The following is a 27,724-nucleotide window of genomic DNA, read 5'->3' as shown; positions in this document are numbered from 1 at the left end:
GGGGAAGATGCCCTCTTCGAATCAAGCTATAGAGCTCATACTCAGTCACACGAGAAGGCTTTGCTGTAATCAGTTTTTGCGGGCTGACTGTGTAGGACTGTTGCCTGTCCCACAGTACCTCTGAGCACAAACTGAGTGTATCTCCCAAACCATAGGGCGGAATGGGAAGATTTTTAGCTCAAATTGAAGGGAAAGATACCCTCTTCGAATCAAGCTATAGAGCTCGCGCTCAGTCACACAAGAAGGCTTTGCTGTAATCAATTCTTGCGGGCTGACTGTGTAGGACTGGCTGTCTACAATATCCTGCAAAGACTCCCTCAAGGAGCATACTTTATCCCAATGGTAAGGGTCTTATCCCAAACATCCAGGGCCTCAATGGTGGCTCTCAATGCCCCATAAAGCCATACATCCTTTGCGTCCATAGCTCATTGCTGAGACCAATTCCACATTGCATACCCTGCCCTTCTTGCATTGCATCCACCATACATTACCAAGTGGTTCATGACATTACCAATGCATGTAGGGATTTGTAGGCTCAAGTGATCAGGGTTCGGGCTATTCCATCAAATGTACCTGCACCTGCAATAATTCTTTGGGCTTCGGATCACCGGGAGGTGGGCGAAATTCCCCCCGGGCCAGGTTGTGCACCCCTTCAGGGTCTTTGATGGCAAGGGGGGGTCACCCCTCTTTTGTCTTGCCACCTCGCCTGGCATCGGGCTTTTCCTCACTCGGAATATACATGGCAGACATTTATTAATTAAACAACCAGCATGAGATGCATTTCAGAAATTAAAATTTTGGGCTTTTCATGAAGTGCATGGAATTGGAATGGGGAATAGGGATAGAGAGCTTACCGGCAGTGACTCACTGCCTACTCACCCTTATACAATGGATTTTTTTTTATCACTTCTTGGCTCAGCCAATTCACAAGAAGCCAAACGGGTTATGGGTAAGCAAAATATAATCACAATGAAGCTTCAGCATGAGTAAAATCCATTTCAGCACAATAAGATCAAAGGGAAATGACTGGGACTAATATTCAGCATGCATTCAAGGTCTGGGCCTCCTATTATCTACTTGGACTCATACATTCTCTCAACAAATGGATGGGATTCAACAAAAGGCTTAAACGGAGAGAATGAGAGCCAAGAATCGGTTACCTTGAGTCTTTTGGAGAAGAAGGCAGCCACTAATGCCACCTCAGTCCTTCATGAGAGCTCCATTTGATCCCGAATGCTCCATGGCTCCAAAATGGGTGTGCTCCGTCAAGAAAGGGTGAAGTCAAGCTTGGGGCAGGATGGTTCAGGACCTTCCCATGAAGAGTTCTTGCTGAAATTGAGGTCCTACTCCATAGCCATGGCTGCCCACAAGTGCATGCCTTCAATTTTTGCTTGTAACCTTACCCCCTCTTCTTGATGGCTGAAATCTTGAGCTATGTTGAAGAGGGACTCTCGGGGACCAAGGAGAGACCAAAATCTTCAAGATTTCTGAGCTTGATGCCAAGGTTCCATGGCTGCCATAGACTGCACCAGACCAGGGTTTCTTGAGTACAAAAGGGGAGTCCAAGGGCTAAGGAAGATGCCTCTGATGCTGCCCAAGAAAGTTGCCGAGGGCCAGGAGTGAAGCCAGGAAGGAGGGGAGGGCTGGGAGGGCTGTCCTGCAGGCCAGGAAGCAGCCCGTTTTTTGCGCCACAAATTTCGCGTTGCTCCTAGGGGGCCACAAGCAGGGGAAAGCCAAGGTTGCTACTGCTCAATGTGCTGCTCCAACTGAGAGGAAGAACTTGGGACAAGCCAATCTTGCTGAGGAAGAGGAGGGGGAGCAAGATTTCTGAGTTTCTTGGGCTGGAGCTTCCATGGCAGCTTGGGGAAAAGAGGAGAGAGAAGGTCTTCTTGAAAAGTAACTGAGTTTTTGGCCTTCTCTAACTGTGCTACCCTCCTTTTTGCCCAAAACCCTAAAAAACTTGCATGAAAATTAGTGACGACCTGTCAAATTTGTCTGTCCGCCTCCAGATTTGTCCATGGTTCTTGGGAAAGCTCCAAGAAAGGCTGCCACATTCTTCAAGAGGGCTGACAGCCTGCTTGAGTACTCCTGTGTACCTATGAAAGAGATGTAACTGGAGCTTTCCAACTATGGGAAACTGTGAGAGCCCTAAATCTATGGGAAAAGAGAAGGATCAAGGACAAAGCTCTGATACCACTTGTAATGAAAGAGACCTAACTGTCCTAACTAAGGGGAAAGAGAGAGGACTGCAGAAGAAGAGGGAGAGGAGAGAGAAAGGCAAGAAGAAGAGAGAGAAAGAGGGAGAGAGGAAGAAGAAGAGGAAGCCATGGAAGCTTGAGAAGGTGAAAAGAGAGTTTCTTGATAATTTCTGTCTTCCCTCAAAATACCCTTTTACACCTTATATACCGTCAGTGTGACTGATATGTTCCCATGCCATATTGCCGTGATCTCCGTTCATTACATCAAGGGGGTGGTCTGTCACAAGGATGTGAAAATTTTATGCTTTGCTTATGTTTAATTGACATTTGATTAAAGGAAAATGTGCAATTAAAAGATGCACATGTGTTGCACATGTGAGGTGCAAGCTACTTTCTCACAGTTGAAGACCGAAGGACCCTGTGAAAAAGATGGGTGTCAAAGGCAAAAGTTGTAACAAGTTACACTTGTTAGATTCTAGGTGAATTTTGGTATCAGTTTGCCCCTAGGACCGTTAATTGGCCATTAAGTGTCAGTGGTGACACTAGGGATTAGGCATTAATTAATGGATTAATGCTTGTCCAAGAGTCAATTAATGCATGGGACCACTTTGGGTTGCAAATGGCCTAGCCAATTAATTTTTGGATGGGTAAGGTCAATTTTCTAGGCATGGATTAAGGGCTGAATTAATTTTCAGAATTAATTAATTCTGAAAATTAATTAAATGATTGGAAATTGCTGAAAATAGATTAAGAAAGCTACCACTTGGCAAAACTTTCCCATGCAAGTGGGGGAAAGGCTAAATAGGGCTGAAGGGAGAGGAAAATCTCGTTTTTTCATTTTGGAGCTGTTGGAAAGAGATGTTGGGATGTTGCTGCTAGCTTTTGGGGCCAATTCCCAACCATTGGAGACCATTTTGGTGATGGAGATTGCATATTCTTGACCTTGGGAAGCTGACAATTGCTGCTGATGCACTTTCTCCTAAAGATCACAGTCTCTGATGCTCCTATTGTTGTTGGTGCATCTGTTTGGGCTGGTACAGCATTTGATCAGTTCTTCGCGACAAATCTCAAAATTTTCTCTCTCTACAGCATTCTCTCATCTCCTTCAGCCTATGTTCAGCCATTCTCAGCAATTCTCAGCCATTCGGAGAAGATCTCAGCCATTTTTGGTGGGCTAATCTGTAATTTCTGCAATAAACTCTAATTCACAGCAGAAATTAGGGTTTAGCAGCCACCTTGGGATCCATCCCAGAGATTGAAGGCTCAAAGGACTGAAATCAGCAGGATAATTGAAGATTATCAAGGGATTTCAGGAGCCAACCCATCCCAAATTGATTTGGGGCAGCATTTGGCCAGCCAAGGGTCAAATTGGAGAAGAAGTCCTGGGTGAAACAAGGGGCAAATGACCCAAAAGGCTTGCTGGACATTTATGACAGCAAGAGCAATTGGTTAGCAGAAGGAGATTGAAGAATCTCAAGTTGTACTCCTTCGAATTGAATGAAAGCTAAAGAAATACCGCAAGGGGCGCCAATTTTGGGGCCAACATGGTGCCTACTGTCCAAGAATGTTATGGTAAAGTGTGTATTTCATTTTATGTGCATTTATTTATTGCTGTAATTAACTCTTAAATCAGGTTATCACCACCCATTCCAAGAAGGAAGGCTGGTTTCAGTGAGACACGTAAGGCTTCCTACCAAAGGAAGCCTCATATAGAGTCATGTCCTATAACGCAAAGGGATTGAGGAAGACCCCAATGCCCCAACATCGATCAAGCCATCTTTAGCATGGTCCAATTCACACACTCCAAGTGCGCCATGCATAGTAAGGATGCTCCAGACAATGATGGTGATGGCAGATAGAGAAAAACGTGAGCAGCAATAGAGAGAAGTAAAGTGAGAGAGATTCACAATGTGTGGATACAATAGAGTGTACCTCTTTTAGGCTTTTTGAGATAGATATATAAAAGTACAAGTGCTAAGTGTGCCTTCACACCCGTACACATATAAAAGGCACAATGGCCCTTTATTCCCAGCAACTTTTCACCTAAAGGTAGCGTGCCTTAAGATTGAGGAAAAGAATCAACTAAGTCCAAGTATGTACAAGTTGAAATACATATACTATCCAACTCCCATCATCTATCGACAATGAGCAAACTTCTCTGTTGGAAGACCCTTTATGAGAAGATATGCAAGGATATCATCTGTATGTACCTTGACAAGCTCAATGCTTTGCTGTCAAGTACATCCCTAATAATGTAATACTTCACATATATGTGCTTTGTCTTTGCATGAAAGGCGAGGTTCCGTGCTAGCATGATCACACTCTGACTATCACAATGAAGAACAAGGATCTCAATAATGCCAAGCTCTCCCACCAGACATGAAAGCCATAAAGCCTCCTTGCATACCTCACTAGTACCACATACTCTGCCTCTGTAATGGATGACACATTTCCATAGCCTAGAGATCCAAGAAACTACTCCCTTTATGAAGGTAAATACATACCCTGAAGTAGACTTTTTGCAATCAACATGCCCAGCATAGTCTACATCCATAAAACCAACAATAAATGCCTTCTACTTTCCAAAGCAGATGCACAAATCCTTTGTGCCCTTAAAATGTCTCATGATATCTTTCACTGCTTCCCAATGCTTTTTGCCAAGATGTGCAATGTACCTACTAACCATTCCTACTACAAATGCTATGTCAAAACATGTAACAACCATAGCATACATCAAGCTACCCACAGCTAAAGCATATGGAATCTTGGACATTTCAGTCTTTTCATCAATCAAATGTAGAGTTGTCCTCTACATTGAGTTTCACATATGGAGGCAATAATATGCCAATCGTTTCCTCGCTCTCCATATTGAAACGCTGCAAAATCTTGGATACATACTCTTGTTGTGACAAATAAAGAAGACCTGTTTGTTGGGATAAAGGCCCGGTTTAACCTCCGTGTATAGTACACGCACATTGTACATGTAAATGCACCCTTACATGCCCTAAGTATAAATACATTTTATTCTTTATGTACCAACACATTGTTGGTACACTCATATCGAATCGTACTTTCACTCTACTCTCTCTCTCTCTCCAGCCATCACACTCTCACACTCACTCGTCTCGAACTTCTCTCTCTCTCACCTGAGTTCCAACAACCGGTATCAGAGCCTTTGGCATCGACGCACTCGGTGCATAAAGCATGTGACAAAGGATAAACATGTCATTGATTTTGTCTTGAAGCCCAACCTTGGGCATCAAATTTAAAGCCTAATCAGAGCACAAATTTCGTGAGCTTCCTGAGACCACCGCACAGGTAGCTCGAGCCACAAGGCCTGTTCAGCACAGGTTGTGCTAAAGACTGGCAATCGGGCGACAGAGTAGCAGTCAGGTGACCAGCATGCATGTGGCAGTGGGGCAATGGCTGTTGGACTCGTGACCACGCCAACACAGCCACCGTGCATGACAGTCGGGCAACGGCGGGTAATAGACGCAGACGGGTCGCCAGTTGACAGGTCACATGGCCGTACGGGTCAACGGACCCCCCCTTCCCTGGTCATTTTTTCCTAAAACAAAAAATTTATTTTCTACCGAAACTTTTTTAATTGTTTTCTTTTGACCAAGGTTTACGCGTGCAAGCAGGGTCTGTGCGAATTTGAGCCTGAAAATTTGAGGCTTTTCCCAGATTTGACATTGTTTATGCCTGTCAATGATTTTCGAGTCAGAAATTGCAGACATTGCGTATGGTGGCCTCAATTAATTGGGGGATTTTGCCAAATTAGTCAAAATTTTGCTCTTTTGAGTAAAATTTCTTGACATTGGATCCCAGAAATTTGGGGCTTTTCATGTATTGGTAAAATTTTGCTCAGTTGGATCAGATTGGCTGACATTTATGCAATTTTGGACTTGAATTTTTGGGGGTTTGTCTAGAATTTGGTAAATTTCTGCATTTTTGCCCGCGTGGTGGCTGGTTCATGTACAAACAGCAGAGATTTATTCTTGGCTTAGGAAGAACAGCAGTGTGTTTGCTAGTTCATCAACTTGTGCTTTTACAATTCAAGAGCATTTACTCTTGTGTTTGTTGTAAAATGGCTGCAACTTCTTCCAGTTCAAACATCAAGAGTTTGATGAAAATCAAACGGTTTGATGGTCATGGCTTTGACCTTTGGAAAGACCGTATGCAAGGCATTTTGTTTCTAAAGGATTGTGAGGATACTTTGCACGAAGATAAACCCGCACTAATGTCTGATGCAGATTGGGCCAGAGTAAATAAAAAGGTTGTGACTTACATAAAGATGGGTATCATCGATGGCATCTTGGCAGACATTAAGGGTTTAGATATAGGTTATGCCATATGGGAGAAGCTGAAAACTACCTATGAGATCACCACACCTGTTAATCAAGTGCATTTAATACGCAAGTTGGTAAATATACAACTGGATGAGTCAAAGCTTGCAGTTGAGCACTTGAGTGCATTTACAGGGATTTTAAATCGGCTCAAAGATGTAAAATTGGACTTTGATGATAAGTTGAGGGCGATCATTTTAATCATGACACTGCCTCACTCTTGGGAGACCTTGGTGGTTTCACTTAGCAATAACTCCAATCTCTCATATGATGGGGCGAGGGGTTCTATCTTGAATGAAGAAATTAGACGTATATCTAGTGGGAAAGGCAGCAACTCAGCTTATAATATAAGAGGCATGGCTGAAAAGAAAAATGCAAATGCGGGACAAAGAAAGAAGAGCAAGAGCAAAGGAAAGGAAAAGAGTGACATTACTTACTATCACTGTGGTCGGAAGGGCCACAAGAAACCTAATTGCAGGTATTACAAGAAGGAACAAGAGAGAAAGAAGAATACAGGAGATAAAAAGAAGAAGGAAAATAAGACAGATGCATCGAAAACAACCAAAGGCAAAGAGAAGGCCAATGTGCCCTCTAGTGTGGTCATAGAAGAGCTTTCAAATACAGAGGCTCATGTATTATATGCAATTGATTATGATGCCCTTGTATGTCACATGCAGGATATGCAGATTACCAAGGCTGATGTGATTGATGCTCTTGTCAGTTGATGATGGTATCACTCAGACTTGGATTGTAGACTCTGGTGTCTCTTTCCATGTAACTCCTTGCATGGAGTGTTTTGCTATGTTCAATGCAAGCAATTATGGAAAGGTGTATCTTGGAAGTAACCATGCTTGCAGCATTGATGGGATTGGCACAGTACACTTATCTTTAGACAATGATCAAAAGCTTGTGTTGAAAGATGTGAGATATGTGCCTAGCATTAAAAAGAATTTACTATCTGTGGGAGCTTTCGCTCAACCGCCAAGACCCACGGACCGCTTATTGCTTCAAGCGTTCCAAGCGAGCTCTAATGGCTCTCTCTCACCTAGTCAACGCGCCATCGATCCTACGAGTGTAGTGAGCTTACCTTAGTGCCGATATGAGTTGCCTCCTCTCTCACACACGCCGGTAGCTCCATGATCCTAGATGCTAGCTCAAGCATCCTCAAGCCTCCTCCACCTCCAAGCTCCATCCTCCATAGCCGTGCGCGCAAGAAGAGAGAAGAGAAGAGAAGAAGAGAAGAGGAGATGGTGAAGGGCTTCACCCTCTTAATCCCTCACTCTCACACACTCACTCCCTCACCCTCTCACACTCCCTCTCTCAAGAGCACACACAAGCAATAAGATGAGGAGAAAAGAAGAAGAAGACTCTTGTTGCCACACACCAAAGAATGATCTCTTATTCACTTTTTTGAACTTCATATATACAAACCCTAAAATCCCATGGACACCCATCACTTTTTTACATGACCGGCCATTGTGGCAAGGTCCTTTTTCCATTTTCCTCTTCTAGCCTTGTGCCTCTAGCCTGCACCCATCTAATATTTTACAATTGGCACAGGAGGGAGCCTGGCGCTCTTTTACAAGAGTTTTCCGAGTTTTTTGAGGCACTTTTTTATTTAAAGTTACGCTTTTTGCCCCGGTTCATCTTTAGAGGCCGCCTGCGTTTCTTTGCTCTTTTTCCATCTTTCTTTTGCTTTTTCCTTCATTTTTCCGCCATCTCGACCTGGGGTTAACATTAGGGAGCTTTCGCTCAACCACCAAGATCCACGGACCGCTTATTGCTTCAAGCGTTCCAAGCAAGCTCTAATGGCTCTCCCTCACCTAGCCGACGCGCCGTCGATCCTACGAGTGTAGTGAGCTTACCTTAGTGCCGATATGAGTTACCTCCTCTCTCACACACGTTGGTAGCTCCACGATCCTAGATGCTAGCTCAAGCATCCTCAAGCCTCCTCCACCTCCAAGCTCCATCCTCCATAGCCGTGCGCACAAGAAGAGAGAAGAGAAGAGAATAAGAGAAGAGGAGATGGTGAAGAGCTTCACCCTCTTGATCCCTCACTCTCACACACTCACTCCCTCACCCTCTCGCACTCCCTCTCTCAAGAGCACACACAAGCAAGAAGATGAGAAGGAGAGAAAAAGAAGAAGACTCTTGTCGCCACACACCAAAGAATGATCTCTTATTCACTTTTTTGAACTTTATATATACAAACCCTAAAATCCCATAAGCACCCATCCCTTTTTTACATGACCGGCCATTGTGGCAAGGTCCTTTTTCCATTTCCCTCTTCTAGCCTTATGCCTCTAGCCTACACCCATCTAATATTTTACAATTGGCACAGGAGGGAGCCTGGCGCTCTTTTACAAGAGTTTTCCAAGTTTTTTGAGACGCCTTTTTATTTAAAGTTGTGTTTTTTGCTCCGATTCATCTTTAGAGGCCATCTGCGTGTCTTTGCTCTTTTTCCATCTTCCTTTTGCTTTTTCCTTCATTTTTCCGCCATCTCAACCTGGGGTTAACACTATCTATTGGTCAGCTTGACTTGCATGGCTACATCGCACTGTTTGGTAGTGGTTTGTGGAAAGTGAAAAAGGGTTCCATGCTGATTGCAAAAGGAATCAAGAAGGGCACTTTGTATTGTTTGCACTGTAAAGCCTTGAATGGCAAGATTCTTGCAGTTGCTGAAATTTACAGCCACTTGGAGTTATGGCATAAGAGATTAGGCCATATGAGCCAAAAAGGACTTGATGTCCTTATCTCTCTGAAGAGGGTTAATGGAAAAGGCTCTAAACTTAACTTTTGTAATGAGTGTCATTTTGCAAAGCAAATAAAAAACTCATTTTACTTTGGTGTCTCTCGTAAGTCCAATGTCTTGGACTTAGTGCATTTTGATGTATGTAGTGTGCTCGTGAAATCGATGAGTGGTGGTTCATATTTTGTCTCCTTTATTAATGACTGTTCAAAGAAGATTTGGGTATGTACCTATTGAAAAAGAAAAGTGAAGTGTTTGTTGTTTTTAAATCTTTTCATGCATTTGTGACTACTCAAACATGTAGAAAGCTGAAATGCTTGAGAACTGATAATGGGAGTGAGTTCACATCAACTGAATTCAAGTCCTTTTATGACTCGCATGGTATTAAGAGGGAGCTTACAGCCCCTTACAGCCCTTCTTCAAACGGGGTGGCTAAAAGATATAATAGGACTTTATGTGAAAGAGTGCGATGCATGCTGTCCACTGCTAATCTCCCTCATGAATTTTGGGGAGAGGCACTCAAAACCGCGGTTCACATTTGCAACCGCTCTCTAAACAGGTCCTTAAATAATGGCATCCCTGAGGAGATTTGGTCTAGCAAATCGGCCTCATATGACCATTTACGCATATTTGGCTGTGATGCTTTTGTGCATGTTAGGGATGAGCTAAGGAACAAACTTGACCCAAAATCCACCAAAGGCATTTTCATGGGCTATGGTGATGAGGGTGAATTTGGCTACAGAGTGTGGTTACCTCAATCCAAGAAAATTATTTGCAGCCGTAATGTTGTGTTTAATGAGGCAAAATTGCTGAAATGTACTTTAGCCTCTAATGAAGATATGAAAAAGGTGAAATTTCAGAGTTTGCAACCACCTATTACTTCAAAAAATGAGCCTCATGGTGCTGAACCACAAGCTGAAACTAATGATCAGCTGGTTATTTTTGAGCCAGATGATGGTGGACAGCAAATAAGAGTACAAGGAGGTCATGGACAGCAAGATAGGCTTGTTGATTATGAAAATGCAGGTGCTGGTAATGAAAATGAAGGTGATGTATAGCATGAATAGCATGCTGAAAATGACTCACAGCAATCAATAAATGTTGAAAATAATATACCTCCAGATGTAGACCCAATTCCTAAAAATGTTGATCATTGGGTACGCACGTCTACACACATAAGAAGGCAACCACATAGGTTTGACCCCTCATTGCAATATGTGATGCTTACAGATAAGGGTAAGCCTCTTACATACAAAGAGGCCAAGTCATGTGAATTCAGCAGTAAGTGGGAGCTAGCTATGCAAGAAGAGATTAAATCTCTATATGCAAATGATACTTGGGATATTGTGCCATTGCCCAAAGGAAGGAAGCTACTTCCAAACAAATGGGTGTACAAAGTAAAGACAATTGATGGAAAACCCAAGTACAAGGTAAGACTAGTTGCCAAAGGGTATGCACAAAAGGAAGGGATTGACTTCCAAGAGGTCGTCTCACCTGTTGTGAAGATGGCCACTCTATGTGTGCTTTTTGCTCTCACTGCTGTATTGGACTTAGAGCTGTATCAAATGGATGTAAAAACAGCTTTCTTGCATGGTGACATCGATAAGGAAATCTACATGAAACAGCCTGAGGGCTTTGTAGTTCTTGGAAAAGAGCAGATGTTGTGTAAGCTAAAACGCAGCCTATATGGGCTGAAGCAAGCACCACGGCAGTGGTACAAAAAGTTTGACACTTTCATGCTATCTCACGAGTTTACACGCAGTCAAGCAGATCATTGCTTGTATATGAAAAAGGATACAGATGGCAGCCCCATCATACTTGTTTTGTATGTGGATGATATGTTGCTAGCTGGGAATGGATTTGATAAACCCATATTTTGCGAGTGATATCATCAACAAAGGTAATGAAATACTTCTTCCCCCCTAAAGATAATCCTGGCATTTGACATACATCTAAATGTAACAACTCTAAGGGTGAAGACTTTAGAGAAAGAGATTTTTTGTGTGACATTTGAGCATATTTACAATAAATACAATGATCACACTGTTCAAAATCAGCATACCTCAAACTTCAAAGACAGTAAATAGCCCAAATAAGAGAGCACTTTCATTCTAGATTATTGACTTATGTGTCCCAACCAGCTATGCCACAAAGAAACACTTGGCTGCTCAGTTATGGTGACAACATGGCCACGCACACTAGATACATGCATAGGATACAATATCACTTTTCTTGGCAACAATGCAGGAGCCCTTACAGATTTTCCATTTGCTATCCCCAAAGGTGGTGTGATAGCCTTCATCATCTAGTTGCCTTGTGCTTATCAAGCTCCTCTTGAGCTAAGATACATGTCTCACATTATGCAAAATAAACACGGAGCCATGCTCAAATTTCAGTTTCACATTGCCAATGCCTACAATTGTACATGCATAGTTATCCCCCAAGTGGACAGTGCCACGTACACCACCATTGTAGTCAGAGAACCACTCATGATGTGGTGTGACATGAAAGGACACACCTGAATCAAGTATCCAAGTGTGCATATCATCCTCAGAATCTACAATCAATGCATGTGCACTCAAAGAAGAAGCAAGAAGTATATCACCATCACTGTCATTATCACGACTGACTACATTAACCTCTTCTATTTTCACATTGCTCTTTTTGGCAGGCTGGCTATCCTTATTTTCAACCTTGTTGGCTTCATTGTTTTTGTTTTTGCCCTTCCCTTTCTTCAATTGAAAGCAATCCCGTTTGTAGTACCCTTTTTTACCACAATGATGGCACTCCACATTTTTTTCACGAGATTTGTTGCATGCTCTGTTTTCAGAACTGCTCTTATACAGAAATCTGCCTCTAGTGTATAATGCATTTGAAGACTTGTTTCTTGAGTTATTCTACCTATTGAGTTCTTCCATCAGCAAAGAACTCTCCACATTAGAGTATAACAGCTGAGCATTCGAATTACTCAAGCTGTCCTCAAAGTATCCCAACTTTCAGGTAGAGTGCATAGCAAGAAGGTAGCTTTGAACTCTTTATCAATATGGAAATCCAAAGCAATCAGCTGACTGAAAATTGAGTTAAACTCATTCAAATGTACAAGCATGGCTGTACCTTCTTTCATGCAAAAGTCCATCAATTTTTTCAGCCAATAAACCTTGTTGGCTGCACTTTTCTAAGCATACAATTCTTCAAGCCATTGCCACATTGCATATGCTGAAATCAGCTTCTCAATGTTAAAGAGCAAGTTGTCTGACACTAAGAGCTCAATGGTAGAGCGAGCAAGCTCATCCAAGTCATCCCACTCGTCTCGTTCCATGTCTACTGGTTTGATTCCCTTTGTTTTGATGGGCTTTACATGTTTCCTCTACACCAAGACGTTGTAGCATTGTTTTTGCCAAATTGCAAAATTATGTGCACCCTCAAGCTTCTTAAAGTGCAAAAGATTACTGTTGTCACTGTTTCCAGCCATAATTTGCAATCCCAAATTGACTAAACAGTCACCAAAGGCAAGCCCAAATGTGACACAAGTAACCACAGTACACAAGAGTACCAACCAGCAATGAAAATCCCAAGATCACAGAAATTTCAGATCTGCAAATAGATTTTCAGAATTCAAAAATGTATTTTGTTGCACTCCTCAAGTGATTTCTGACACATTTAGAGACCAAGCCACCAGTTACATGTGAAATCCCCAAAATTTCACTGCAATTTCTGCTCCAAAGGCATTCCCAAGCACAAATTTGACAATTTGGATCAAAAGCCCCAAAATCTCAGAGGATAATCCGTTCAGATTGCATCAATACACGTACCCAAGTGCATATATCACGCAATTCCTGACCAAATTGATGAAATTCTAAAAAAGCCCCAAATTTCTCGGGGTCTAGTGTGCACAAATTTCAATGAAATTGAAGGAATTTCACTAAAATGTGAAAAGCCCCAAAATTTCACAAGCAAATGTGCACCGATTTTGCAATTTCTAAGTCAAATTGTCCACTCCTACATTAAAGTCCCCAAATCCGGGAAAAGCCCCAATTTTCTTGGGCAAAATATATGACTTTGTGCCTTTGCGTGTGAACGCCCACTAAAGTAACTACAAAAGTTAAAGAAAAATTCTAATGACTGTCAAATCAAATTCATGACCCATCTGGTCATGGATGACATGTCCCGTGAGCCGTGAGCTCGTCTCGCCTTGCGTGTCACCAACCGCCTGGTCACGTGTCACCTGCAACGCATCGCCTGTCGCCAAAGACTAATCCCGTGTCGCCTACAACGCTTGTGACCCGCCCACTGATAGCCATCTAGTCCGCCTGCAACACCTACAACACTACCTGCTCATCCGACTGCTACCTGCTCATCGCCTGCTACCTATCTAGCTTCGGGAAGTGTGCACAACTTGTGCTCTAATACCAGTTTGATGGCTAGCTTTCTGAGCTGAGAGTGAATGCGCAAAGAGTTGAGAGCAATGGAGAGAAGAGTGAGCACAACACTTGATGTTCGGTACAAAAGACTAGCGTACCACTTTTAGGTTTTGAATATATATAAAGTACAACAAGTGAAGGGTGCGTTCACACCCTAACACGGTAAAAGGCACGGTGAACCTTTATTCCCAACAAGAGGGACAAAGCTGAAGCGACAACAACAAGACAAGAACTTCAAAAAATAGTTGGATGAAACCCAAGAAGCATACAGGAAGCTCCTTCTGGATTCCAAAGACCAAGTGCAAATACTCCAAACTCAACTTAAGGAAAATTATTCAAAGCTTTGGGAAAAGGACTTTGAGCTTTCGGAAAGATATGCAACACTCAATATTAAGGAGGAAGAGGTAGACAAGCTGTGTAAACAATTGCTCAAAATAAATCAAAAACTAAGAGAGATCTTCCTCGAACTGGCCCAAGAAAGAGCCAAAACAAACTTGCACAAAAGACAAACAACAAATCATTTACAAACATAGGATTAGTGAAAATCCACATATGCAAGGCTACAAGAGACAATCGTTGCTAACCTGACAAGGGCTGTTGTTCAAGTGGAAGGTGAACATGGAGATCATATGAAATGGCCCTGATATAGTTATCCAATGATCTAAGCATGGCACTATACAATGAGAGCCACCATGAGGTGAAATCCAAAGCTTACAAATTTGTCATGGCTAAGCAACATGAATTGTTTAAGGAAGTAGCATTGTTGGCCCCCACCTCGCAAACAAAAGACCGCGAAGAGCTTCAAACCCAACTAGGATTCTCAGGCAACTTGGAAGACATGGAGTAGATTAGAGAAATCAATCTAATGAATGAAGAGCTAACTACAGAAAAGTTAATCCGCCAATTGAAGGATATGAAAAGCATGAACTAAAGGAAGTCGATCTTATACAACCCAAAACACCCCAATTAGCCTCTCCCATTGCCATGGAATTGCCCGCAATCATAAGACCCCCCATTGATATGCAAGAGCTACTAGAGCTCGATTCAAGGGAATCACAAGAGCACTCAATGAAAGTAGAGAAAGACCCAAAGCAAAAGGAGGCATACACCACTATGATACAGACCTTAAGAGCATAGTCTCACAAAAGGTGGAACCCTATTCCGCTTGAGCTCCTATCATAGGAAAAAGAAGTAAATCCAAAGGAAACTGTGCAAAGGTACCAAAAGAAACAAGAATCTAGCACCTCGGTAGTTTTTTATTTTAAGGTGAATGAAGAAAACATATTCAAAAGGCAACTCCCCTTATGCACCATGCAGCTACTCATACAAACAACAAAAAACATCGTAATGAAGTGGCTAGACCCCCTAGATCTCATAGTCTATCAAAAATATTAGCGCACACAAGGAAGCAAGGGTAGGCACCTTAAGTTTAATCCAAGAGAAGCATAGCCAAGTCTACTAGAATGGTAATATCCCATCCTAAAAATAACAAGAGCGCATGGGAAACTTTCTATTACTCACGTGAATAAGAAGTAGATCTGTTCTATTGCCCTTACCCATAACGGCATGGCAAGGAGTATCAAGAGAGTGAACATGGTAGATACAATTTTCTAAAGATTCCCAACATTAAAGCCCCCATACTAATAAAACCTATCTATTTCAACCCACAAACCTAGTGCCCTCTTTCACTCACTTTGTAAGAGAATTCACCGACTACCTTGTGTGAAGATATGCTAGGGTTTACACTAGCGAAACACAGCATGTACGACCAAGAATGAAACACAAAGACTCAGACAGTGACAAGCAAAACTCAAACCCTAAACTCAAAATGCAAAACGCAAATGCAAAACTCAAAACTCAAACATAGAGACAAACACAGAGAGAAGAAAATCTGAAGTGAATGAATGTTGTAATGAATATAAGAGTGTATAGAATGCCCAAGGAGAGAGCAATGAAGTGTTGAAGAGTGATTTCCACCAGAGACAAATCCCAAGTGCTGTAACCACCAATCGGAGATGAGAGTGTTGAATAATGAAGGGCAGCAAGCTACTCACCAAAATACAGCAATCGAAGGCTGAAATTTGATAAATGCAGCAATGTACCACCAGAGGAAGACTAATTACTCAAGGCAATGAATTGTCACGCGACAGCAGGAGAGGTGTGTGCTGATGAAGGTGGCTTGCTAGACAGCAAAAACGTAGGTATTGCAGCAATTGCCTAGTGGGAGAGATAGTTGCAGCCTGCCGTCTCAAACTAAATGTTGAAAATACAGGCTGATCAAGTGCTATGATGACAGATGGAGACCTCCAAACAGCAGGGCGATGTCTGAAAACAAGCCACCTAGGGCTAGATAGTGATGGGCTACAGTCAAAGTGACAGCTGGACAACAAATGGTAAGTGGTTGATGATTGAAATCTGCATGATAGAGTGAGAAAGCCACACAAAAAGATGAGGCTGAATGGTAGGCAACCTATCTATTCATAGATATTGAAGGGTGCCCCAAAAATTACGACTTTGAGGGACACTAAAACTCTCTTGAACCAAGAAGGGTAGAAACCCCCTCTCAACCTAGATGTTATGCCAAAGAAGGAAGAGGAGCCTGAGAATGTCAGTCTTCATGTGGTGCCGAGAACCATGTGGATTATGAAGCATCCCTACTTGAAGAGCAAGGATGAAGTGTGATCCCAAGTTTTGGAATAAAGATGTAAGTAGATCAGAATGTGGAGAAGATAGTGGTGGGATGGGGAGAGAGTTGAGAAGTGTGATTTACTTGCTCAAATGAAACAAATAGTAGAGATATACTTGATGAAGGGTATCTGTCTCAAGAGCCTCCTCTATTAAAGTTAACATACAAAAAACCATCTGGATTCTGCACAAGAAAAGAAGAAACAGGAGAGGGTTTTGGCTCATACAACTCAAAAGGGTTATACGAACCTAACATAAGGCCTAGCTGAGATAAAGAAGAGAAATCGCCAGATACGCTGAATGTCATGGTCCCTCCAGGGTCAAGAAGATGGAAATCTCACCAATCAATCCAAATAGAGTACTGGCACTCTTTGGAGGGGTATAAACCTGATTGTGTGTGATGCACAAGTACTCCTCAAACTCTTCATCTGTAAGATGATCAAAACAAGATGAAGAAGGTGATAAAGGTGAAGGTGTATGTACCTCCTCCTCAAGACCATAATTCTTTCTCAGAGCCTCCAAGGATGGAGAAGCCCAATAGGGCGTCACAGGATTCAAAGAAGAAGGCGGCTGAGACAATATGAGTCAAAATCGAGTCACATATGAATCTCACACAAAGACTAGCCTTCACAATCACTACAAGATACTCTTTAGAAGAGTACTGGTTTTGATACCATGTGAAGATACGCTAGGGTTTGCACTAAGGAAACACAGTATGTACAACCAAGAATGAAACAAAGACTCAACCAATGCTAGGCAAAACTCAAACCCTAAACGCAAAACACAAAACACAACTACAAAACTCAAAATTCAAACATAGAGAGAAGAAACTCTAAAGTGAACAAATGTTGTAATGAATGTAAGAGTATAGAATGCCCAAGGGCAGAGCAATGAAGTGTCAGAGAGTGACGCCCACCAGAGACAGATCCTAAGTACTATAACCACTAGTCGAAGATGAGAGAGTGCTCAATAATAAAGGGCAACAAGCTGCTCACCAAAACACACCAATTGGAGGCTGAAATCTTATAAACGCAGCAGTGGACCACCTAAGGAAGGCTGAAAACTGATCATTTGAGATAGAGAACTGTCGGGCAACGACGGGAGAGATGTGTGCTGATGTAGGCAGCCTACTAGACAGCAAAAACGCAAGTACTATAGTAGTCACCCAATGGGAGAGATGGCAGCATCTTGTCACCTAGCACTAAATGCTGAAAACGCAAGCTAATCAGGCGCTATGATGACGAAACAGATGGAGACCTCCAAAAGCAAGGCAATGGCTAAAAGTGAGATGCTTACGGCTGGGTGATGGGTTGCAATCAGTGATGACTAGACAGCAAATGGTAGGTGGCTAATGGCTGAAATCGGTATGATACAGTGAGAAACCTACACAAAAGAATGAGGCTAAATGGTGGGCAGTCTATCTATTTATAGATATTAAAGGGTGTCCTAAAAATTAGGGGTTTGGGAAAACACTAAAACTCTCTCAAATCACATATCAAATTTGTGTTTTTCATTAATTAAGCGTGTTTTGGGGCTATTTAAAGATACTAATTAGCTATAAAGCGTGTTTTAGCTCAGCACCCTCACCCCACCTTCATCACTACATGCAACAATCTCAACCTCCTCATCAAGCTATACAACGAATGACACCATACGAAGACAAGCTCACGTCACTACTCTTCAACATAAATGCAAGCATTGATCAAGTGGCAATGGTTCGGCTTCACCTTCACGCTACACTATTGTCCACCTTCTATATACACTTGCTGAAAGACATGGTGGATAGTAAGTTTGCCATATACACACACCCTTTCTATGCGAAGTCCTCGTTGTAGCTACATGAATTAGTCGAGGAGAATTTTCTTAGCAAAGAATGCCTTCAGCAAACACTCTAGCTACTTTTTGAGTGATGTGTTTAATTTTATGTACTCACTTGTATTTAGCCAATTTGTTGCATCAAAAAAAGGAAGAAAAAAGTTTTTTTTAAGGGAAGAAAATAGAAAAGCATGCTACACATTCACAGCACCTAGGGTAACCCCCTAGCCCACTCCCCCACATCACAATCTCAGGACACATCAAGGGCAGAACATCCCAAGCATGCTTAAAAGCCTTGTCACCCAAGGATTAGCACAATACAATAACTTAACACCGACTGGATCCTCAAGTATAGAATAATATTCCAAGTTTACATGGACCCAGCTCCTAGTTTCACATACATGCGTACGGTGTACCAACCGTTGTACAAAGTAAGGTAGACACACCCCGTAGGGAGAGCACAAGTGACATAGAAGATACACTGCACCTCTCACAAACCCATCAACATCGGTGGCCCACAACCATGATCCATCAAGTGTCAGAGCCAACTGTCACTCCATCTCTCTTTGAGACAACCTGTCAAAGCATAAAGTTCTTCAACATTGCCATTCCAAGTCTCTTTTCTTAGCTCTTCAATACGAACCTTCCTTTTTACCAGGACTCCTCACCAGTTGTTCCAAGTCTTCTCACCTATAGCAGCAAGTTACCCTTTGGCGTGAGTGTCATAGTGCAAGCCCTTGTCTAGAAACGGGACAAAATGTTAACCGCAAGAGAAATGATCATAATTTTTGGAAAAGAAGATTGTTGTAAAATTCAGTTGTAAAATTTGGTTGGATGTTTTATCAAGATCCAAACTTCCTTGCGTGCAAAATTGCATCTAATCAACTAGCATGATGAGGTTGCAACGTGCATTAGTCAATTTTTGGACTAAGATTAAGGTCTAGATGCATACAATAGGAGGTAAGTCTCGTTGTAAGGATGTCCAAAAGGGATAGGAAAACCCTAATCTTAGAATTCATGTATAAAAGAGATTAGAAATAATGGAATAAGCTATTCATGTGTATGCAAACTTTGCCTTCTTACTACTCTATTGCCTTAAGTGAGAGTGAAGGAGAGAGTGTGAGAGTATGTGTAGAGTGAGAGATATAGCAATGAGAAGCTCCTTGCATCCTTTCCCCTTAATCTCCATCCCATCTTTTTGGTGAGCTACAAACACAAGCAAGAGTGTGTGAATTGAGAGTGTGAGGGAATGAAGGACGTGGTTTGTGAAGCTTTCTTCTTCTCTTCATCTACTCAAGCTCTTCATTGGCATTTCCTCTCATTCATGGCAACAATGAAAGCAAAATCAAAAGCTAAGGAGCAAGCTCATGGATTGAGGGCATGGCTTGCCAATGCAACAACTACAACATGGTGAGCATTGATAAATGTGTTTTCTAATCATCTCTAGTTATAGATCCATGTAGCATGCAAGTAGGCTAGATGAAAGATAGCCATGCACGTCGTAAGTCGAAATCCTTGAAAGAATAAGGATGTGTTCAATGGTCCCAACATCAAGCTCATAGAGCGCAACATTGGAGATATTTTCTACCATACTAGAGTTGGACCACCATGATTGCAACTTTTCTTTGATTGAAGGGGAACCATGTCTTTGAACCCTCAGTCCATTTGTACATAAGTTACTTGCAGCCTCTCAACTCGTTCAGGTTTTCCCCCAATCATAGATACTTTCAATGCTCATTTGCCAATTGCCAGGCCAGACCTATATGGGTGCTTTTCAGGTCAGCCAACTCAGACATTGTACATACTTCAGTTTTCACTTCAGTATTTTGCACAGGGTTCACAGCCTGAGAGTCTTGTTCATTCTCTTGCATTCATTCTCTCTGCTGTCCACTCACCTTTATGCCTCTGTTTTCATCAGTGCATAGAAAACTGTGGAGTGCAACGGCTGGGTGTGAAGACTTGGCAACAGGATTGCACCTGGTAGCACTAATGCTGATCCCACTTGGTAGCAGCTGGTTCAATTGCAACCTGAAAAATAGACAGTTTGTCCCTAAAAACAAGAGAGACTTTGCAGCAATTTTTTACCGAACCCATTCTGGGTTGTCGCTTCCCACTGACATACTTCACCCTGAACATACAGAAATATGCACAATTTGGGGGCTAATTTCCTTCCTTTCGACCTGCACATGTGGCAATACGCATTATTTTGGGACTATTTCCTTCCTTTACCAATGGCTTTGCACTAAGTGATGGTCACCTTATGTATATTTGAGTGTACCATTGACTAATGAAGAATGCTGAGAGTGCCAGTGTAAAGAAAACCAGGCTCCACATACTTGAAAATGAGTCAGTTGCCCTATCATCTTTATATGCAGAGCAGCAGTGTTTACCTGTTTTTATCTGGGTTTACAGTAAGTGAGCAAAAGCTTCTCACAGGTCTCACCTCTCAAAACGATAGATTCCAATGTAAAATATGGGCCAGCTGAGAAGTGTTGGTCATCCATGTGCTGCTGTCAAACTGTATATTGCTTGTACAAATGAGTGCACACATAATTAGGTAGAGGAGAATAATCATTCCATTCCCAGTCCTTCTCACCTTATGTCACAAGCTATTTGTTTTGGTGTTGGCTTCCACTTGACACGGGAAAGACATGTTTGTTTGCAAATATGTGTTAACATCTGGACAATGTGGATATACAATCTCGGTATACCCTTGTGAATATGTTGAAATGTGGCTGTGTGTACTCATGACATGTTTCATTGCGTCTGTCTACTGCTATGGTCATTCAGACATGTAAATGATGCAGTAGAGGCACCCGATTGTGCAGCTTAACATCAACAACATTGCATATAGAATGTTACAACGTCCTGTCAACGAGCATCAGGATGCCAATTCAGTAGCTTTACAACGACAATGATCTTGAGTTTTGGCCTGAATCGAGATCTATTTTGTATGTAAGAGACCATGCCACCATCAAGCAACTAATGTGCATCCCATTGGGCAAACTGACATAATCCACCCAAAGGAAACAGCAAGTCACATTGGCAAATGTGCATTCTCTACAGGAAAAAGCTGGCTCAAATCCATGACCCAAGTGATCTTCACACCAATCATTCACAAGAGAGACAAAACAGAAAAGAAAAAAAATGCAGATCTAGTGACCTTACCCAAGGAAAGGCCTGTCCCCGTCCAGAAAGGTAGAATTGCTGGGAAGCTCACAGAGGCAAACGCCTTTGCCATCGCACTGACCTGTTGCACAGCGCGGATCGCATCTCCCAGCCGATGAGACAACAGCCATGAGCAAGCTTTGGAAGCCCAGCACGACCAAGATCAAGAAGCCCAATGTCCTGCTACCCGCTGCCATGTCCAGAAGCTTCTAGGAGCACAAGTGCAGAGCTTTCAAATCCAGGTTCAGAACCACAAGGCTATGAAGCCATGCACTCTAACAAGGACAAGGAATGCCCCAGCTCCGGGTAGCCATAGCCATGAGTAATAATACTGCTGGTAGTTGCTGGTGGCAAAGGATTTTCCAGAGACAAGAGACAAAAGTGGAACGTAGCATGTCAAAATCAAGGCTGGACCCCACCCAGCAAAAGGTTTCGTGACTTTCCTGGGCTTGCAGCCTGAGTAAGAGAGTACAACAATCGATAAGTCCTTTGGAGCCGGTGGTCATGAATATAACTTAGCCAGTGAAGCTACAAAACTTTTTATTCAATTTGGTTGGTTAAAAAATGACTAGTGCAAAATTTGGGTGTTGTATTTATTAGGCTTGCCTTTAGATTAACATGTACTAGGCGCTCCGTGCCTAGACTCGCCCAAGTGTCAGGGCGGCCACGATTTTTGCGGCGAGGGCGGGTGCTGGACGCGTGGCACCCGCCCCTGCGTTTCTTTGTGGGGAGGTTGGGGGCTGCCACGTGGCACCCGCCCCTAACCTCCCCTTAACTAATAGTAAAGATGAATGCTATGAAATGCCCATATGTTGTGGAAGAGGGGAAGAAGAAGAGAATATGTTATCCTTTTTGGCAAAGTGGGCTACAAGTTAGAAAAGCTAAAAAGCAAGATGTGCACAAAGACCAAGAAAATTGACAAAAATCAAAAAGTGAATGCTTGAAGGTACATTGATCGCATCAAAATGGTGAAAATCAAGTCCGAGAGTAAAAGTGCTTCTTAGGGTGGAAAAAACACAAACATGGCATGGAGTTGTCATGTGCCCACCGACAAATCGGGGAAATCAATACCTAAGAAGCCCATGTATTTATTGTAAACTCATTGTCGAGTGTTGAGCTCACTCCTATTATGTGCATTGCAATTTTAAAATTTTTGCAAGCATAGATGTACTCACATACATAAGCCAGTGAAGGGGATGCACCGATGGGCAAAAACCTAAGCTTGCAAGTGACGGAGTGACTGGCCAATGTGCCAAAAGCAAGAGCCGCCAAATGTAAAATAGCCCAACCATATGTAAGGTACGAAAAAACCTTAATGAGACACTCATGTGATTGCAAAATCAAAAGCTTATCCTTTCTTTCTCACATTTCTTGTTGACTCTACTATGAATGTCTCTGGCATGCAAGCTTGAAGGAGTGAAGGGGTGTGTGTGTGTGTGTGTGTGCGCGCGCGCGCTGCCTTCTCTTGCCTCTCTATACTCAGTTACAAGATTCTCCACCTCATCTCCCCTCACCTTCTTGTGCCTCTAGCTCAGGTTGAGAGGTAGATAGACATAGATTTTTGTAGCAAAGAAGAAGGGTCAAAGAGGTTGAGAGAGAGAGAGAGAGAGAGAGAGAGAGAGAGAGAGAGAGAGTGTGTGTGTGTGTGTGTGTGTGTGTGTGTGTGTGGTGTGTGAGTGAGTGAGTGAGTGAGTGAGTGAGTGAGTGAGTGAGTGAGTGAGTATGCATGTGTGGTCCACTTGACTTGGAGAATCAAGTGAGGCATCATCATATTGCGCAGCCTGTGGATTCAAGATTTGCAAAGCTTAGAGGTTGCACAACTAGAGGGATCGTTATAGCTTGGGAGGTCTCGAACAACTCCTAGACTACAACCATCAATGAGTCTTCACCTCGCTTTGTCTATCAATTTAGATTGTTTTGCTCACTTGGTAGAGTTGTGGATTTTGTTTGTGACAATCCAAGGGTGTAGAAATATATGGTAAGAGACCTCATAGTGTGAGAAGGTGCGAGTGATTGGTCAATAGAGAGTGCATGAACTGATATGCACCAATCTGTCTAGATTTAGCAATGTAGTTTATCCTAACTACATGTTGGTTCCATTGCCAGGATTGGACAAAATCTCATTTGATCCATTCTTTGATTGTAGACCATAGAAGGAATGTGACAAGTTTGAGCGAGATGGGCTTCCTCGCGGTGATGAGCTCATTGCGAAAACCTTGCATGTTATAGATTAGGACATGTTGGAGGGAATGAAGTTGAAGGTGTTCGAAACTTTTATTTTGATAGATTAGGATCTTTGATGTGATTCATTAGATGAGGATTTCTTTTCTGTTGATTCATAAAGAATTTAAAAACCTCAAAACTAGCATCACCACTTATCAGGCAATCATTAATCTACATATTCTAGTGGCCATCAAATGTTTTCTCATTCTTGTGTGCTTTAAAGAAGAGAATTTTTAAAAAACTTTAGGTTTCGTGCTATTCTTTGTCAATTTTTATTATTATTTTCATGGGAGAATTCAAGCATGTCATGAGCCAATTGTTGAATGGCAACTAGCTAGTTATGGTTCAATATAGGTAAGCCAAAAAGACTATATGTGTGTGCATCATTAGAAGTTGTTCCCTAATCTAATTATCATTGAATAGTGAGCCAAAAAGCATTGTGGGATTGCTAGTTGTGTTGCTCTGAAGATTTTGATTCTTCATGGTCTTATCGAATATATACATGAGGAATGATACCCATAACCACTAGAGAGTATTGTATTACAGTGATTGTGAGAAGTTTGATCAAACCTAGATGGGTTTTGAGGATTGCATGAAATTTTCTAAAATTTTGTTGAAATTTTTAAAAATTTTATTAAATTTTTTAAAAGTTGAATGTTGTGCAATAAACAACTCGTGGAAATAGGTATATTTTTTATTAGTAATCATGGTAGTGTTAGTAGTCTATATAGTGAGAGATTTGTTTGTGTGAATGCGAAGAGATTGATTGCTATAATTTCCTTAGCTTTTGTTGTGTGTTCTTTGAAAGTTTTTTATATTTTGATTGCATGTTATAAGCATGGGTTTTGAGTAAGAATTGTAATATAACAGTGATGGGTTTTGAGTAAGAATTGTAATATAACAACGTGACTAGCTAGAGAGATTGATTGATAGGGCTATGGTGTTGTGCTATATTTGATGGGTTTGGTAATTAGAAAAAGTGGTCTTCTAGTGGGGGTGCCAACTAGCTTCTCCATGGTACATAGTTGACATAGTTTAGGAAGCTTTGGAGTGGGCTTGTTGAGGAAAGTTTCCCACACTCTTATTACAATTTCTTCTCTTCAATTTATTGATTATTCAAAGTTTGGTTTAATTAGTTGATGATCTTCCTCCAATTGTATGCATGCTTGAGGCTCTTTTTGGACACTAGCGAGCTAGTTTAAGATGACCCTAATAATGCATAGTTTGACCCTGTTTGAGATAGTTATTGACAATAGAGCGTTTCAAATCTTGAGTTATAAGTTTTGGACTAAAAATTATAGGTTTTGAACTAGTTGTGGACTTTCCACACTTATTGATCCAAATAGATCATGATCAATTGTTTGACAATGACCTATTCGTCCTAGTCTAGAGTATGGCTTGTATCCTTTAATGCTTTAGAGGATTGAAATACTTGAGGCTCAATGATTGGCTAGTTAAGACTAAGAATCTCTGAGTTCATGTGCTGAGACCTCTTGGGTACTAAAGGGGTAGCTTACAACCATTATGGAATCATTTGGCAAAACTAGACATGGAAGGCACTACACCACAGTTGCATTTGCAATTGGTTGGACATCGAGTTGGAATTCTACCCACTTGGGAGACTTTCAAAGACCATCTTGCATCTTGAGCCATATGTTGGACCTCTCTTTTGGTCTCATAGTGTTAGAGACCTTCATCTTGGCATCATGAAATTATGGTAGCACTTGCAAAGAGAAGATATATAGGGAGAGAAGACTATTGTCATGATTGGCTCTTTTTTGTCTTAGACACAACTTTGGTGAGCCCATTATTGGACACAGTCATCACTTTTGTCCTATGAGCTTTCATCAACCCCATCATCCCATTTATAGAAAAGGACCTACCATCGTTGAGACCATATGATGGCCACCATATACGCTAGCTTTGCCACTCTCAATACCACCTCCTCCACCATATGTAGCATGAGAGCATTGACAAAGAAAAAAACTAGTCACTCAAGGGCAACCCACTTGAGGCACCCTTCTTCTTCATTGGCAACAACTTCATCCTCCCATCCTTGATCTACATCACCGTAGTCATTGTCTTAGGTACGTTGAATGCCCCTCCTATCATGCTCCTCATGAATCCTACTTAGCCCATAAGACCCAACTCAAGATAACCATCATTTTCAACACCATATTGAGGTGAATTATCTCCCTCCTACTCAAGAAGGCAAATTCCCTCATACTCAAGGTGATTGCTCTTGCCTTTGGCTTGATGTGTTGGCACTAGAAGCACTCACCATATTGCCTCTCGAGGCAATCATCTATGCCTAGCTACTTAAGGCAATCATCACCTCTTACACCGCTTGAGACAATTGCTAAGGAAAATGCACACTTGAGGTGAACATGAACCGCTCAAGGTGATTGAGACTTCTTGCAACTAGGAGTCATCCACGCACTTGAGGTAATTACCACCACTCTAGTTACTTGAGGTAAAATTATGCCTTCTACTCGAAATGATCACCATCTTGCTGTGAGTCAAGGTGCTTTCCTTTCACTCCAAGAAGAAAAGGAAACACTTGCTTTTGCTTTACCAAAAAAGCATTGAAGTGCTAATCACAACCAACCTTCCATTCAACGCAAGACGTGACACCAACCATCTTCACTCAGGACAATAGTCTCCACCTTGCTTGAGGCATTTCGACCCATTTGAGACAATAGTCCACCACCCTCTCAAGGTGATCCTCACTCTCATGGCTCAAGGCAAGACCCACAACCCGGCCACCTCCACTCAAGATGCCACCTTCTCTCAAGACAGTATCACGATGACCCTACATGATGCGCTTCACCCTTGTTGAAGATAATATTCTCAGCCAAACTCGAGGCACTTTCACCATGCACTTGGGTCAAGCTTGCCTACCACTCCTCAAGGTAAGAGCCACCATCCTACCTTCTCCGCTCAAAACACCATTGACTCAAGTCAAGAGCCATGAGGTCCACTCACATGACCCCCAATCTCCACGAAGAAAAGTGTTGCCACCACCTAACTTCATGGCAATATCTACCAGCCCTCAAGGCAACAACTTGAGACAAGTGCCAACCTCCACTCTTGAAAGATATAATCACCCACTAATAATCACATGAGGTGATTACAATCTGGTGAACTTTCCCTCAAGACAAACATCATCACCTTGCAACTCTCAAGAAAGCACCACTTGCCTCAACACCTTCTCAAGGTAGTTGCTTGGACCCAAAGCAACCATTGGCTAATTGTCCCACAAGGTGATACTATGACCTTGATGTGATTTGGGGTAGGCAATCTTTCTAGCACTGAAGATATCCATCAACACACAAATAGCTTGAGATTGTAGGTGTCACGCTTCCCATTGAGGTGATATGGTACCCCTGTGCTTGAGGTGTGTACAATAACCTCACAAATCACCATCACAAACTCTATTGAAAAGAGAGGGGAAGAGATAGACAAAGGATAGAGCTGTCAAGTTAGAGGTAAGTGTGCTTTGATTTACCGTGGTAAATTGGATTGCTAGCAAGAAGCACACTACTCATGTTGTCACAATGCAACGTGACTAATTTGTCCATCTATATACCCAAGTCATTTAGCAATTTCAAGAGCTAGAGTACTTCACATGCAACTAGGGCTGCACCTCTATACTTTGCCTCTGTACTAGAGAGAGTGATTGTAGGCTACTTTTTGCTACTCCAAGTGATCATATTGCTACCAAGACTAAAAAGCACGGCCACTGGTTGCTCGTTTGTCATATGCACAATCAACCCAATCTGCATTAATACAACCTATCAACTCAAGAGGTTTTCCAAACTCATAAAAGAGCCCATACTCAGATGTACCCTTAACATACCGCATAATCCTCCTAACTATATCCAAGTGAGGTTTGTGTGGCTGACTAATTATCCCCACTAAATAACTAAGATCAGGATGCGTAATAGTAAGATAGATTAGGCTATCCACCATTTGCTTATATATCGTAACATTCTCTATCTCATTGCCAACATCAACTTAAAGCTTTACATTGTGATATAATGGAGTTTCCATGGGCTTACAATCCATCATTCCATATGTGAGTAGCATATCATGTGCATACTGCTTCTATAATAG

General features: G+C 42.0%; 1 protein-coding gene across 1 annotated transcript in view; it reads right to left on the bottom strand.

Moving 5' to 3' along the window:
- LOC148033005 (uncharacterized) overlaps positions 1-21,840 on the bottom strand; it is a 56,790-nt gene extending 34,950 nt beyond the window's left edge. Inside the window, exon 1 of the mRNA XM_087683704.1 lies at positions 21,386-21,840. Coding sequence (XP_087539830.1) covers positions 21,386-21,582 — 197 coding nt within the window. The 5' untranslated portion in view covers positions 21,583-21,840. The remainder of the gene's footprint in view (positions 1-21,385) is intronic.
- Positions 21,841-27,724: the final 5,884 nt, after the last annotated feature.

This window comes from Lygodium microphyllum, chromosome 8 (genome assembly GCF_053477565.2).
Source record: "Lygodium microphyllum isolate KBCC chromosome 8, Lygodium_microphyllum_v1.1.10, whole genome shotgun sequence".
Lineage (NCBI taxonomy): Eukaryota > Viridiplantae > Streptophyta > Polypodiopsida > Schizaeales > Lygodiaceae > Lygodium > Lygodium microphyllum.
Note: the sequence above shows the minus strand (reverse complement) of the source record. Positions and strands in the feature narration are given on the sequence as shown.